Source organism: Carcharodon carcharias, chromosome 31, assembly GCF_017639515.1.
Source record: "Carcharodon carcharias isolate sCarCar2 chromosome 31, sCarCar2.pri, whole genome shotgun sequence".
Classification (NCBI taxonomy): Eukaryota; Metazoa; Chordata; class Chondrichthyes; order Lamniformes; family Lamnidae; genus Carcharodon; species Carcharodon carcharias.
This window is the reverse complement of record NC_054497.1, coordinates 4,831,947-4,845,990: the sequence shown is the minus strand read 5'-3', so window position 1 is coordinate 4,845,990 and position 14,044 is coordinate 4,831,947. Positions and strand designations below refer to the sequence as shown.

The window sequence follows — 14,044 nt, the reverse complement described above, 5'->3', positions numbered from 1 at the left end:
TCCCTCGAAGTGAAATCTGTACAATAACTGGTATTTCAGCCCCTCCCTCATAAGGATATTTTCATATTACAGGTGTCTCTTAGTCCCCTCTTTTTACGAGGTACCTACGCATTAACTCCGGTGTGTCAGTCCCTCTTTCAGGGAGGTCGTTTTTGCTTCATTGATTTTTTTTCCCCCCAACAATATTTAAAAATTACGCTGCATTCCAGAAAAGAAGAGGAATACCAAAGGGCACTTACATTCAGCACGTCCTGCCTGAGTTGGGGCTGCTCCACGCATGTGAGAAGCCGGAGTAGGAGATCCATAATGGCCGAGGTTCCTATGTGTTTCAACAACAAGCTTACAAAATCGACCTTCTTTCGTAGAAAATCCACTATCTGAAAAAAAGAAAGAAGCAAACGTGAGAACTCGTATTTAAGTGCCACGTAGCAAGTGTGTTATCGTTTTAGTTAGGGCTGTAACTTAGTTTCTTCACCTTTATCACAAGTAGAATCCAGTTTCTATCTCTCTTCCACTTCCAATTTTCAGTACTTTGGTCAAATTTGGAGTGTCTTTTTAATACAGCAATTAGAGTTTACATTTATTTTGCTGTCAATGCTGACGGTGGCCTTACTTCTCAAGGGTGCATGCCACAGTGGTCAACTCTGTTAAGCATCGCCTGGCGTAGTTCAGGAGACCCACTCTGACAGGGCAGTCTCAGCCGCATTTACTGCAGAGGAAGACAGTGGGCTGAGAAAGAGCACAATTTGCTGTCCTCTGTTTTCTCTGGGCCCTCTTCTCAGCCAGTTGAGTTTTTCGTTTCTGCTCAACTCTTCCAATGCCCTTCCAAAGAGTCAGCCTCCAGAGGCCATGGCCATCAGTGACTGTCTCCCAGTTGCCAGGGTCAACATCTATTTTCATATCTCACTTGCAGGTGTCCTGGTAGCAGAGGGATGACACCCAAGAGGTTGTAACCCAGTGGCTAGTTCAGAAGGTCTTCAGCTATATGGCTGACATCCATCTGATAAACGTGGCTGAGCCAGCACAGACATCATTGGCTTAGCAATGGGTGTACACTGAGTATATGCTCCAGAACCTTCAAGTTGATGACCTTGTCAAACCAATAGATGTTGAAGACAGCAAAGGTGAAAACAATTCAGCCTTTTCTCCTGCCATATGTTGTCCAGGTCGCACCATTGAAGAGGAGTTCACTGAGGACGCAGGCTTGGGAGACTTGCATTTTGTTGTTCTCAATCAAGTTGTTGTTCCACACTCTTACTCAGCTTGAATATAACAGCTGTAGCTTTTGCGATGTGTGCGCTGATTTCAGCATCAATGCATGATGGTGGCATTGCAATATCCTGGATCACAACGTGTCTTCCTGATGCTGATGGCCGAACCAAACTCTTTACAGCATGAGTGTGTCTGTCCATTTGCTGCTGAAGGTTTGCCTCAGTTTAGAATGCTACTGCGGCCTCGTCAGCATAGCAACTCTCTGAAGAGGACTTGGCACATCTTTATCTTGAATCTCAGACGAGCAAGGTTGAACAGCTTTCCATCGGTTCTGGTATGTAAATGGACAATCTTTGTAGATAACCCAAAGGCACATGACAACAACAAAGAGAAGAATACGCCAAAGAGTGTTGGTACCTGTTTGACCCTACTGTGGATCCCAAGGGTTCTAATGTTGCCCTGTCAGAGGTGTTCTTATCCATCATGTTGTTATGAAAAGAGGAGATCATATCGACCGGTTTCTGCGGGTAGCCAATTTTCTCCAGTAGCTTAAATAGACCTCCTCTGCTCACATGGTTGAATGCCTTGATGAAATTGATGAAGGCAATATATAGTGGTCTCCTTTGTTCACGGCATTTCTCTTGCAGCTGCTGGACTAAGATGATCAAATCAATTGTAGATCTTCCAGTTCTGAAACCACACTGGGACTCAGGATAGATGCATTCAGCCAGGATCTGCAGTTTGTCAAGGGCAGCATGAGCAAACACTTTCCCCAATACGCACAGCAAGTAGATAGCTTGATAGTTGGTGCAATCACTGTGGCAGCCCTTGTTCTTGTACAGGGTCACAATCTTTGCATCATGCATATACTGGGGCACTTCCCCCTCCCTCTAGCAGAGGGAAAGAATGCTACAGAGTGCTGGGTTGCTGTGCACGATGAGTTCAGGGAGTATAACATCAGCACCTGGAGCTTTGCCCATGGCAAATGACTCATTAGATGTGCTAAGCTCCTCCACTGTGGGTTTGATATCCAGCCCTGCCACGACAGGCAAGATTTCTTTGGTGCCTGCAGCTTCCTCAGTGACAGTGCTCTCCCTAGGGTACAACTCAAGGCAGTGTTCTACGCATCTCTCCAAATGTTTACTGCAGTTGGTGATGACCTCTCCTACCTTTGCTTTCTATGGTGTGGTTTTCTTTGCTAATGGACCTGTTGTCTTTTTGATCCTTTCATACAATCCTTTACATTTTCTTTTGCAATCAATACAGAACGAAATATTGGTACCGACTGGGTTCAAGAGGTTACAACTGCCCTAAACAATAAAATAATGCTGACATGGACTTGTTTTGCAGCCATTTAATCGGTTTTATTGAACTGTTCAGAATTGTAACAATTTACAAAAAAGTTCCCTTGATTCACAGAAAAATTGTAAAATCTACAGCAAGCTAAAAATCTTGCAAAACGAGAAAGGAATTTTAATTGCAAAGTCTACATTTTATGCATGCCTTCTGATGTTTATTTTATTAAAGCCAGAGTCTCTAATTATAAGCACTATATCGCGCTGATGCAGTAATACGATGACATGCATCTTGTGGGCAGAGAGCACTCATCAGGAAACACAAAAGTAAACAGACAGTAACTGTTTTCCTTCAGGTCTTGGCACTCGCTGCATCGGTACCACTCTGTCAAATTGGGTTAAAGACGTGTTCATCTGATCAGGGAACAAGAGATAATAACACTGTCCACATTGACACCAACAGTAACCTTACATGGCAGCTTAATATTAAACCACAAAACACCTGCCACTGTTTAATGCCAGGCAAAAACTCTGCACATGTCAAAAACCAGTAAGCAAGCACGAGTCAGCATAACTTAAAATGTTGCTTTCCAAGACACAATTTGGATTAACTAGCAGAAAATATTTGTGCTGCAATTAGTATTTTTATTGCACAGTATTTTTGCTGCAACAGTATTTCTTTAAATCCCCCACCCCATGTCATGCAATCCCTCCCTCTCATGCCATATTCATCTCATTCCATTCATCCCTATCTCATCCCTCCCATACCTCCAATGCATTCCATCACCCTTCCATGCCTCCCGCCCCTTCCCCCGCAGCCACCACCGCCCCCCCCAATTCCATCCCGCCTTCCCCCCTCTTACGGAATGCTTTATGTCTGGTGAGGTTGTTCTGTAAAAGTCTGTTGCTCTGCACCTGCAGGATGACAGTTTGTTAATTCGATAGCTTAAAACTTTATTGTGGTATTTGGGTACTAAGTGCACCCTGGCACCACCCATCAAATAAACCCACCAACTGACATACCTCTTAGACAATCAAAACAGTCCAGACAGACAAAAACTGTGTATTATTCCTATTGAAGGTTTATTCTGCTTCCCCATTTCACTGTCTCAATCCCATATTACTCTTTTGGATGCTCCTCAGCCACAGCCTGCCAACTGCAATCCTAATTTCCAGCTCTCAAACCTTCAGCTCACAGCCTACTAAAAATCCTCAGGTGAGATGGTGTGCTACCACCAGACTGCACAGCGAAATGAAGGAGCTGGGCTTTGTGTGGGCTGTTCTCAATTTTAACCAGGCATTATGGGTGGGATACAGAATTGTTTTTTTTTAATTCATTCATGGGATGAGTGCGACACCAGCTAGGCCAGCATTTATTGCCCATCCCTAATTGCCCTTGAGAAGGTGGTGGTGAGCTGCCTTCTTGAACTGCTGCAGAATATGTGGTGTAGGTACACCCACAGTGCTGTTAGGGAGGGAGTTCCAGGATTCTGACCCAGCGACAGTGAAGAAACGGTGATATATTTCCAAGTCAGGATGGCGAGTGGCTTGGAGGGGAACTTCCAGGTGGTGGTGTTCCCATGTGTCTGCTGTCCTTGTCCTTCTAGGTGGTAGTGGTCATGGGTTTGGAAGGTGCAGTCTAAGGAATCTTGATGAGTTCCTGCAGTACATCTTGTAGATGGTACACATCTGCTGCCACTGTGCGTCAGTGGTGCCCATAGCAAGACACTCAGTTGCATCAGAGCGCTACATAAAGTGTATATACACATGTTGGACAGAGAATGAAGCAGACTTAGCTCTAACATCTTGGTTGGTTCAATAATCAGACAAAAAAAAACCTCACTGACAATAGTTAATAAAGATTGGTCACTTGAGTGAGATAGCTGAAAAACTCCACTTCAGAATGAATAAGACCTTCAGGAGAAAGGGAGCAAGAAAAAGAGCCAAAGAAATGTTAACATGCTTTTGCCTCATGCCTGCTTTGCTCCCCTACAATTTCACTGATATTCTCTCTGCCCTGGAGACTTAGCAAATGATGGACCATCTTCAGTCAAGATGGTGGGTGGACAACCTACTCCATAATTCCACTGATCCATCTGGGAACTCAAACTACATAGTTTTCCCTTTCTGTAGCCAACATCAGTAATTTAATATGTGGAGGCAGCTTTCTTTTTGATAATAGCTGTTCTAATCAAGGAAATGGAGGGCATTCCATTTAAGGCTCAGCAATTCTAAGTCAGGGATTGCAGATTTAAAAGTATTTATTTCGGGCTCAATGTCTCTCAATCACAATCTCAGAGGAGGTTTTGGAGGCATGACTTTTTACAATTTCTTACATCTGCCATTCTTTAGGCTGCGAGTCTGTCAACTTGGTCAAATTAGGCACCATTTGGTTTTCTGGTCTCCTGCTTGTTAGGAACTTCGGACGAGACCAAACATATTTCACACAGGTTCTTTAATCAGCAGACTCACATCTCATCAGTCTGGAAAGGAGCTTAATCCAGATCCCAGTAGTGTCTGCCTGTTGTCTGCCCCTTCCCCCAGAAATTCCCGCTCCTACAGGGAGACTACAGAAGGAAACACAATCCATATTACACAACTTAAATGGCTTCAAATTACACTGCTCTTTCCACCGATCGACTATTCCCATCATCTGCTGCTGGCCTTCTACCCTTCATTTACTTTGCTGCTTGTATTCTAAGTCGCACTGTCCACTTCACTCATCATCAATGTGTTCCCAAATCTTCCAAGGCTTCCAGATTACAACAACTTAATTTTAAAATTCTCATCCTGGTGTTCAAATTTCTCTGAATTGCTGTAACCTCCTCCAGTCCTACTGCCCTCCGGGAGTTCAGTATTCCTCTAACTCTGGATGCCCGTGCATTGCTAACTTCCTTCATTCTACAATTACCTTCAGCCATCTAGGCTCTAAGCTCTGGAATTCCACCCCCAAACCTCAGTACTTCACTCTCCACTTTGCCATTTAACTCCGCCTCTTTAGCCAAGCCTTTGGTCACTTGTCCTAATGTTTCCCTCTATGACTCAATGTAAATTTGCATTCAATTACATTCCTATGAAGCGGCCTGGGATGTTTTACATTACAGGTGCTATACAAATGCACATTTTGTTGTTAGTCTGGATGCAATGCAACCACTCTCAAACCCTGCAACTCCCAGTAAAACAAACAGTGGAACACTGAGCTCAGTTGAAAAATAAATCCAGTTATGTACCTGTTCGCTCTTCCTGTTGATGAGGATGCCCATTACTTTACTGAAGAAGCTTGCCAACAAAGGGTTAAGTACATTGTCGTTTTGCAGGAAGGCGTAGAGGCGGCTCAGCAGTGATTCATCCTCGCCCAGTGCATCATTAACCTGTGTCACATCGGCTGTCAGGATCTCACAGGATATATTAGGGTACCTGGAACAAGATATTTTAACTTGTAGATTAATCATTCCCAGAGAAAGCCATTTACTGCATTGTAAAGAGGCCTTTACAGGGAAGCTAGTCTATTTGCATTACTGGGATTTCAGTCCAGTGAAGGGTGTAGGAAGTTTTCATACTGAACACACCCAGCAGTTCAATTATATGTTACATCCTTCCAAACTAGGGTTATGTCTGGAGGGAGCATTTTGAGCTACATAGCATTAGGGTGAAGTTCTGGTGATTACAAGTCTGTAACTGGTTGTGGCAGAGTTAGTAAGAATTCAACACAAAGGATCAGACAAGAAAGGAGTTACAAAAACATCAAATTGTAATGGTTTAAGTTTCCTCTACCCTCCAGAGGATATTAGTATTAATATGATGGATAAGATGGCAACAACACTAATGGTTTCAATAAATCCAACACTTTACTAAGGATCTCAATATCCTCCCTGTTAATATCAAACATGTCCTGCACTAAGACACAAGAATACTTAGTGCTCCCAATGCAATCGAGATAACTGTAGTGTGGAAGAATATATTTTCTCTCTTCGGCAGTGCAAGAGGTGTGTGCGTGCAAACAAGAGGGAGAGAGTGAGACAGCCCGAGTGCCACATGCAAGAGCCTTTTGAAAAAAATTCACTAATAATTAAATTTTAGTGCTTCTGAGGAATGACAATGGGACACTTCCCAGTTTAAGTGTCTATGTCAATTTGAGAAACCAATATTACATGAAACTTAAAGCCTTCTTTGTACTGCTTCATCAACTACTCCGAGGTTAAGCACAACAGGGGAGGCCATGGCATAATGGTATTGTCACTGGAGTAGCATTCCAGAGACACAGGGTAATTCTCCGGGGACCTGGGTTCGAATCCCACTTTGGCAGATGGTGAAATTTAAATTCAATAAAAATCTGGAATTAAGATGATGACCACGAAACGATTGTCGTAAAAACTCACTTGGTTCACCAATGTCCTTGAGGGAAGGAAATCTGCCGTCCTTACCTGGGTTTGGCTTACATGTGACTCCAGACCCACAGCAATGTGGTTGACTCTTAAATTCCCTGTGGATAAGGGATGGGCCATAAATGCTGGTCTAGCCAGCAATGCCCACATCTCATGAACTAATTTAAAAAACACAGATCACATGCAGAGTAAATCTCACTCTCTTACTCCATGAAGCACTTGGATGCCAGGTGTAAAGCTTCCTCACTGTTCCAGTGGCTTTCTTTAACTAAGGCTATGCAACACCAATATGAGGTTGCAGCTAGGTGGAAACAGGTATTATTTCACTAGTTTTGAATTAACCGGTTGCAAAAGAAAAAACAGAAGTTTTTTTTGCAAGTCAGATTGAACTGAAGTCTGAATTCAGGAATTAAATTGCCTCCCACAAGCTCCCCTGGTGGGTTAGTGGGTAAAGGTTTCGCCTACTGAGGCACATACAACAGGAAGATCCATGGTTTGATAGCTGCTCTGTGCTGAGTATTCCAGCTTCAGAGCAAGAGCCTAGTAGAGAGAAGAACGGTGGGAAAGTAAAAAAAGGGAGGGGAACAATTCAGCCTGTAGTTGCCCCTCTCCCTTGTCATATGAACACAAGAGATAGGAGCAGAGGGTAGACCATACAGCCCGTCGAGCGTGCTCCACCATTCAATATGATCATGGCTCTTCTCAGGCTTCTACTTTCCCACCCACTCCTCATATCCCCTAATTCTGAAACCAAAAATCTGTCTACTTCCACTTTAAACATATTCAATGATGAAGCATCTGCAATCCTCTGGGGAAGAGAATTCCAAAGATCCATAACCCTGGGTGAAGTAATTTCTCCTTATCTCAGTCCTAAATGTTCAACACCTGAGACTGTGCCCCCTTGTTCTAGATTCCCCAGCCAACAGAAACAATCTCTCAGCATTGCCCTTATCAAATCCCTTAAGAATCTTGAATGTTTCAATGAGATCACCTCTCCATTCTTCCAAACGCCAGAGTATATGGGCCAATTTACTGTCTCTTATCATAGGACAAGCCTCGTCCCAGGGATCTATCTGGTGAACCTTTGCTGGACTACCTCCAATTCAAGTACATCCTTCCTTAAACTTGGGAGACCAAAATTGCACAAATATTCCATACATGGTCTCACCAAAGCCCCATATAAATGGAGCAAGGTTTCTTTATTACTGTAACTTTATTACTTGCAATGAAAGCCAACATGCCAACTGCCTTCTTTGTACGTGCACATGAAAGTCTCTCTGAACATCAACATTTACAAGTTTCACACGTTTTAAAAAATATTCTGCATTTCTATTCTTATGACTAAAGTGAATAATTTCACTTTGCTGTCTCTACATTAGGGAGACCAAACGCAGAATGGGTGACCATTTTGTCGAACACATTCACTCAGTCCATAAGCATGACCCTGACCTCCCAGTCGCTTGCCATTTCAATTCACCATCTTGTTCTCATGCTCACATTTCTGTCTTTGGCCTGCTACAATGTTCCAGTGAAGCCCGTGCAAGCTAGAGGAACAGTACCTTATCTTCCGATTAGGCACTTTACAGCCTTCTGGACTCAATACTGAGTTCAACAAATTCATACCATGAACTCTATCCTCCAGTTAATTTTTGTTTCCCCAAGTGCCAGTCTATATCTTCTCATGTTTATGCTTTCAGACAGTGCTGACCTTTATTCTGCTATTCACACCCACTCTGGAACAATCCTTTGTTTCTTTAATACTATTATCACTCCCTATGTCTTTGGTTCTATGATAATCTTTGTAATTTAATCTTCCCTGCCCTCTAACCTATTCTTGACCTTCTGTTTTGCTCCACCAGCCCTCCCTCCACTTTTTCACCAGCATAAACCCATCATACCTCAACTTCTCTTCAGTTTTAAAGAAGGGTCATATTGGACTCAAAGTATAGAATGCTTGGGGGAACTTAAAAAGGAAATTAGGAGAGCAAAAAGGGGGCATGAAAAAACATTGGCAGGTAAAATGAAGGAAAATCCAAAGTTATTTTACAAGTACATTAAGAGTAAGAGGATAACTAGGGAAAGAGTAGGGCCCATTAAGGACCATAGTGGTAATTTGTGTGTGGAGCCGGAAGACGTAGGTAGGTTCTAAATGAATGTTTTGTGTCGGTGTTCACAAGTGTGAGGGACGACGTGGGTATGGAAATCAGGCAGAAGGACTATGATATAGTTAAAGAAATTAGCATAGAAAGGGAGGAGGTTCTAAGTGGTCTGGCAGGCTTAGAAATAGATAAATCTCCAGGCCCAGATGAAATGTATCCCAGGCTGTTGAGTGAAGCAAAGGAGGAGATAGCAGGGGCGCTGGCAATAATTTGCAATACCTCTCGGGCCACAGGAGAGGTGCTGGAGGACAGCCAATGTGGTACCATTATTCAAGAAGGGAGGAAGGGATAAACCAGGGAACTACAGGCCAGTCAGTCTAACCTCAGTGGTGAGGAAACTATTGGAAGCACTGCGACACTTGGAGAGGCAGAGATTAATCAAGGACAGTCAGTAGGGCTTTGTTAAGGGGAGGTCATGTCTGACCAATTTGACTGAATCTTTCGAAGAGATGACCAGGTGCGTAGATAGATGAGGGCAATGCATTTGATGTAGTCTATTTGGACTGCAGCAAGGCTTTTGATAAGGTTCGGCATGGGAGACTGATAACGAATCTAAGAGCCCATGGGATGCAAGGCAATTTGGCGAATTGGATCCAGAACTGGCTGAGTGGCAGGAAGCAGAGGGTGATGGTCGAGGGGTGTATTTGTGGCTGGGTGCGTGTGTCCAGTGGGGTTCCACAGGGAGCGGTGATGGATCCCTTGCTGTTTGTGGTATAGATAAATGATTTAGACTTGAACGTAGGAGAGTTGGTCAGTAAGTTCACGGGTGATACGAAAATTGGTGGGGTGGTAAATAGTGAGGAGGGTAGCCTTAGGTAACAGGAGGACATAGATGGGCTGATCAGTGGCAAATGGAATTTAATCTGGATAAGTGTGAGGTGATGCACTTGGGCAGGACAAACAAGGCACAGGAATACACGATGAATGGTAGGAACTTGGGAAGTACCGAGGATCAGAGGGACCTTGGTGTGCATGTCCACCAGTCCCTTAAGGTGGCGGGACAGGTAGATAAGGTGGTTAAGAAAGCATATGGGGTACTTGCCTTTATTAGCCATGGCACAGAATATCTGAGCAGGGAGGTTATGCTGGAACTATATAAAATGCTGGTCAGGCCACAACTAGAGTATTGCATGCAGCGCTGGAATCAGCATTATAGGAAGGATGTGGTTGCACTACAGAGAGTGCAGAGGAGATTTACCAGGATGTTGCCTGGGCTGGAGAGTTTTAGTTATGAGGAGAGATTGGATAGACTGGGGTTATTTTCCCTGCAGCAGAGGAGATTGAAGGGGGACATGATTGAGGTGTATAAAATTATGAGGGGCACAGATAGGATAGACAAGAAGGAACTTTCCCCTTGGTGGAGGGATGAATAACCAAGGGGCATAGATTTAAGGTAAGGGGCAGGAGGTTTAGAAGGGATGTGAAGAAGAATTTTTTCACCCAGAGGATAGTGGGAACCTGGAACTCACTGCCTGAAAGGGTGGTAGAGGCAGAAACCCTCATAACCTTTAAGAAGCATTTGGATGTGCATTGTGATGCCATGGCATACAAGGCTACGGGCCTAGTGCTGGAAAATGGGATTAGAATAGTTAGGTACTTGTTTGACCTGTGCAGACTCAATGGGCCGAAGGGCCTTTTTCTGTGCTGTAGACCTCTATGACTCAAAGCGTGAACTCCATTTCTCTCTCCACAGATGCCAGCATCTCCAGCATTATCTTGCCAATGAAGCTTTTGTGTGGCACCTTACTGAATGCCTTTTGGAAACCCAGGTATACTACATCTAATGGTTCCCCTTTACCTACTACTTACATCCTCAAAAGACTAATAAGTTTGTCAAACAGGATTTCCCTTTTGTAAAAACCATGTTGACCTGCTATAATTATACTCGGCTTTTCTAAGTGCATTGTTACGACTTCCTTAGTAATAGATTCCAGCATTTTTCCAACAAATGATGTTAAGCTTACTGGCCTGTAGTTCACTGTTTTCATCTCTCCCTCTTTTCTTGAAGAGTGGTATTACATTTGCCAATTACCAATCTGATGGGACTGTTCCCGAGTCTAAGGAATTTTTAAAAATTATAGCTAGTACCCCCATTGTCTCTGCAGCTATCTCGTTTAGAATATTAGGGTGTGGGTCATCAGGTCCTGGGGATTTGTCGATTTTTGTCCCTTAGGTTTCTCCAATCATTTTTCTATGCTGATATTAATTACCTTGATTTCCTCACTTCTTAGCCCATAGGTGACCCTCTTTTTCCGATATGCAACCTGTGTCTTCTACTATAAAGACAGGCACGATTCGTATAAACCGTACCAGTCAAGCAGATGTCAGCCTGTACGAAAATTGCCCCGTCGTGCTTTTGCCAGCTCTTTGAAAGTCACGCTCCCCATCTCTTTCTCCATAGGCCTTCATTTTCAAATATTGCTCCAATTCTCTTTTAACAGTTTTCCATCAGCCTTTCAGCCAGTGCATTCCAGGTCTATCTATCATGACTCACACAAAGACTGAATACCTTGCAGCCAGAGGTGAAAGGTAGAAACTAAACAAGAACTATTCCTCTCCCCAGTCGGATGCGCCAACTGTCTATTTGTTCCTCTACTCTTGCAGTAACAAATATCTACCACTATTCCAAATATAAAAACGGAAAATGCTCAGCACATCTTGTAACAACTAGGGGTGGGAGGAAGAGAGAGAGAGAGAGAGAGAGAGAGAGTGAGAGAGGGAGAGAGGAGAGAGGGGGAGAGGAGAGCGGGGGAAAGGAGAGAGGGGAGAGGGGAGAGGGGAGAGGGGGAGAGGGGGAGAGAGGGAGAGGGGGAGAGGGGGAGAGGGGGAGAGGGGGAGAGAGGGAGAGAGGGAGAGAGGGAGAGGGGCAGAGGGGGAAGGGGCAGAGGGGGCAGAGGGGGAGAGGGGGAGAGGGGGAGAGAGGGAGAGGGGGAGAGGGGGAGAGGGGGAGAGTGGGAGAGTGGGAGAGGGGGAGAGAGGGAGAGAAGGAGAGAAGGAGAGAGGGAGAGGGGCAGAGATAGAGAGAGGGGGAGAGGGGGAGAGAGGGAGAGAGGGAGAGGGGCAGAGGGGCAGAGGGGGAGAGGGGGAGAGGGGGAGAGGGGGAGAGGGGGAGAGGGGGAGAGGGGGAGAGAGGGAGAGAGGGAGAGAGGGAGAGGGGAGAGGGGCAGAGGGGGAGAGGGGAGAGGGGGAGAGGGGGAGAGGGGGAGAGGGGGAGAGGGGGAGAGAGGGAGGGAGCGGAGAGAGGGAGAGGGGAGAGGGGGAGAGAGGGGGAGAGAGGGAGAGGGGGAGAGAGGGGAGAGGGGGAGAGAGGGGAGAGGGGGAGAGGGGGAGAGAGGGAGAGGGAGAGAGAGGGGGAGAGAGAGGGGGAGAGAGAGGGGGAGAGAGAGGGGGAGAGAGAGGGGGAGAGAGAGGGGGAGAGAGAGGGGGAGAGAGAGGGGGAGAGAGAGGGGGAGAGAGAGGGGGAGAGAGAGGGGGAGAGAGAGGGGGAGAGAGAGGGGGAGAGAGAGGGGGAGAGAGAGGGGGAGAGAGAGGGGGAGCGAGAGGGGGAGAGAGAGGGGAGAGAGAGGGGGAGAGAGAGAGGGAGAGAGAGGGGGAGCGAGAGGGGGAGCGAGAGGGGGAGCGAGAGGGGGAGAGAGAGGGGGAGAGAGAGGGGGAGAGAGAGGGGGAGAGAGAGGGGGAGAGAGAGGGGGAGAGAGAGGGGGAGAGAGAGGGGGAGAGAGAGGGGGAGAGAGAGGGGGAGAGAGAGGGGGAGAGAGAGGGGGAGAGAGAGGGGGAGAGAGAGGGGGAGAGAGAGGGGGAGAGAGAGGGGGAGAGAGAGGGGGAGAGAGAGGGGGAGAGAGAGGGGGAGAGAGAGGGGGAGAGAGAGGGGGAGAGAGAGGGGGAGAGAGAGGGGGAGAGAGAGGGGGAGAGAGAGGGGGAGAGAGAGGGGGAGAGAGAGGGGGAGAGAGAGGGGGAGAGAGAGGGGGAGAGAGAGGGGGAGAGAGAGGGGGAGAGAGAGGGGGAGAGAGAGGGGGAGAGAGAGGGGGAGAGAGAGGGGGAGAGAGAGGGGGAGAGAGAGGGGGAGAGAGAGGGGGAGAGAGAGGGGGAGAGAGAGGGGGAGAGAGAGGGGGAGAGAGAGGGGGAGAGAGAGGGGGAGAGAGAGGGGGAGAGAGAGGGGGAGAGAGAGGGGGAGAGAGAGGGGGAGAGAGAGGGGGAGAGAGAGGGGGAGAGAGAGGGGGAGAGAGAGGGGGAGAGAGAGGGGGAGAGAGAGGGGGAGAGAGAGGGGGAGAGAGAGGGGGAGAGAGAGGGGGAGAGAGAGGGGGAGAGAGAGGGGGAGAGAGAGGGGGAGAGAGAGGGGGAGAGAGAGGGGGAGAGAGAGGGGGAGAGAGAGGGGGAGAGAGAGGGGGAGAGAGAGGGGGAGAGAGAGGGGGAGAGAGAGGGGGAGAGAGAGGGGGAGAGAGAGGGGGAGAGAGAGGGGGAGAGAGAGGGGGAGAGAGAGGGGGAGAGAGAGGGGGAGAGAGAGGGGGAGAGAGAGGGGGAGAGAGAGGGGGAGAGAGAGGGGGAGAGAGAGGGGGAGAGAGAGGGGGAGAGAGAGGGGGAGAGAGAGGGGGAGAGAGAGGAGGCGAGAGAGGGGGAGAGAGAGGGGGATAGAGATGAGAGAGAGGGGGAGATAGAGGGCTAGAGAGGAGAGAGAGAGGGGAGAGAGAGGAGAAGAGAGAGGGGGAGAGAGAGGGGGAGAGAGAGAGAAACAGAGTTAACATCTCAGACCTGGAAGAGGTTAAGAAATGTAACAGTTTTTAAGCCTGTGCTGTACCAGGGAAAGGTGGGGAGAACAAAAGAGAAGATCTGCCATAGGGCAGAAGGCAGGAGAGGTTAAATGACAAAAGGGATGACAGTGCAAGACAAAAGGAACAAGTAAAGAAACAAGAGATGCGTCTCTTGTTCAAGATTCAAATGTAAATAGCAGAATTCATTCCCATTGGTATCTCCTCTTGGCCCATCTTTTGTTTCTTTA

General features: G+C 46.9%; 1 protein-coding gene across 1 annotated transcript in view; it reads right to left on the bottom strand.

Annotated features, from left to right (window-relative positions):
- Window positions 1-14,044, bottom strand: part of LOC121271741 (serine/threonine-protein phosphatase 6 regulatory subunit 3-like) — a 99,608-nt gene that overhangs the window by 58,781 nt on the left and 26,783 nt on the right. The window contains exons 3-4 of the mRNA XM_041177953.1: window positions 5,738-5,924; window positions 240-377 (exon numbers count right to left, since the gene is read on the bottom strand). Coding sequence (XP_041033887.1) covers window positions 240-377; window positions 5,738-5,924 — 325 coding nt within the window. The remainder of the gene's footprint in view (window positions 1-239; window positions 378-5,737; window positions 5,925-14,044) is intronic.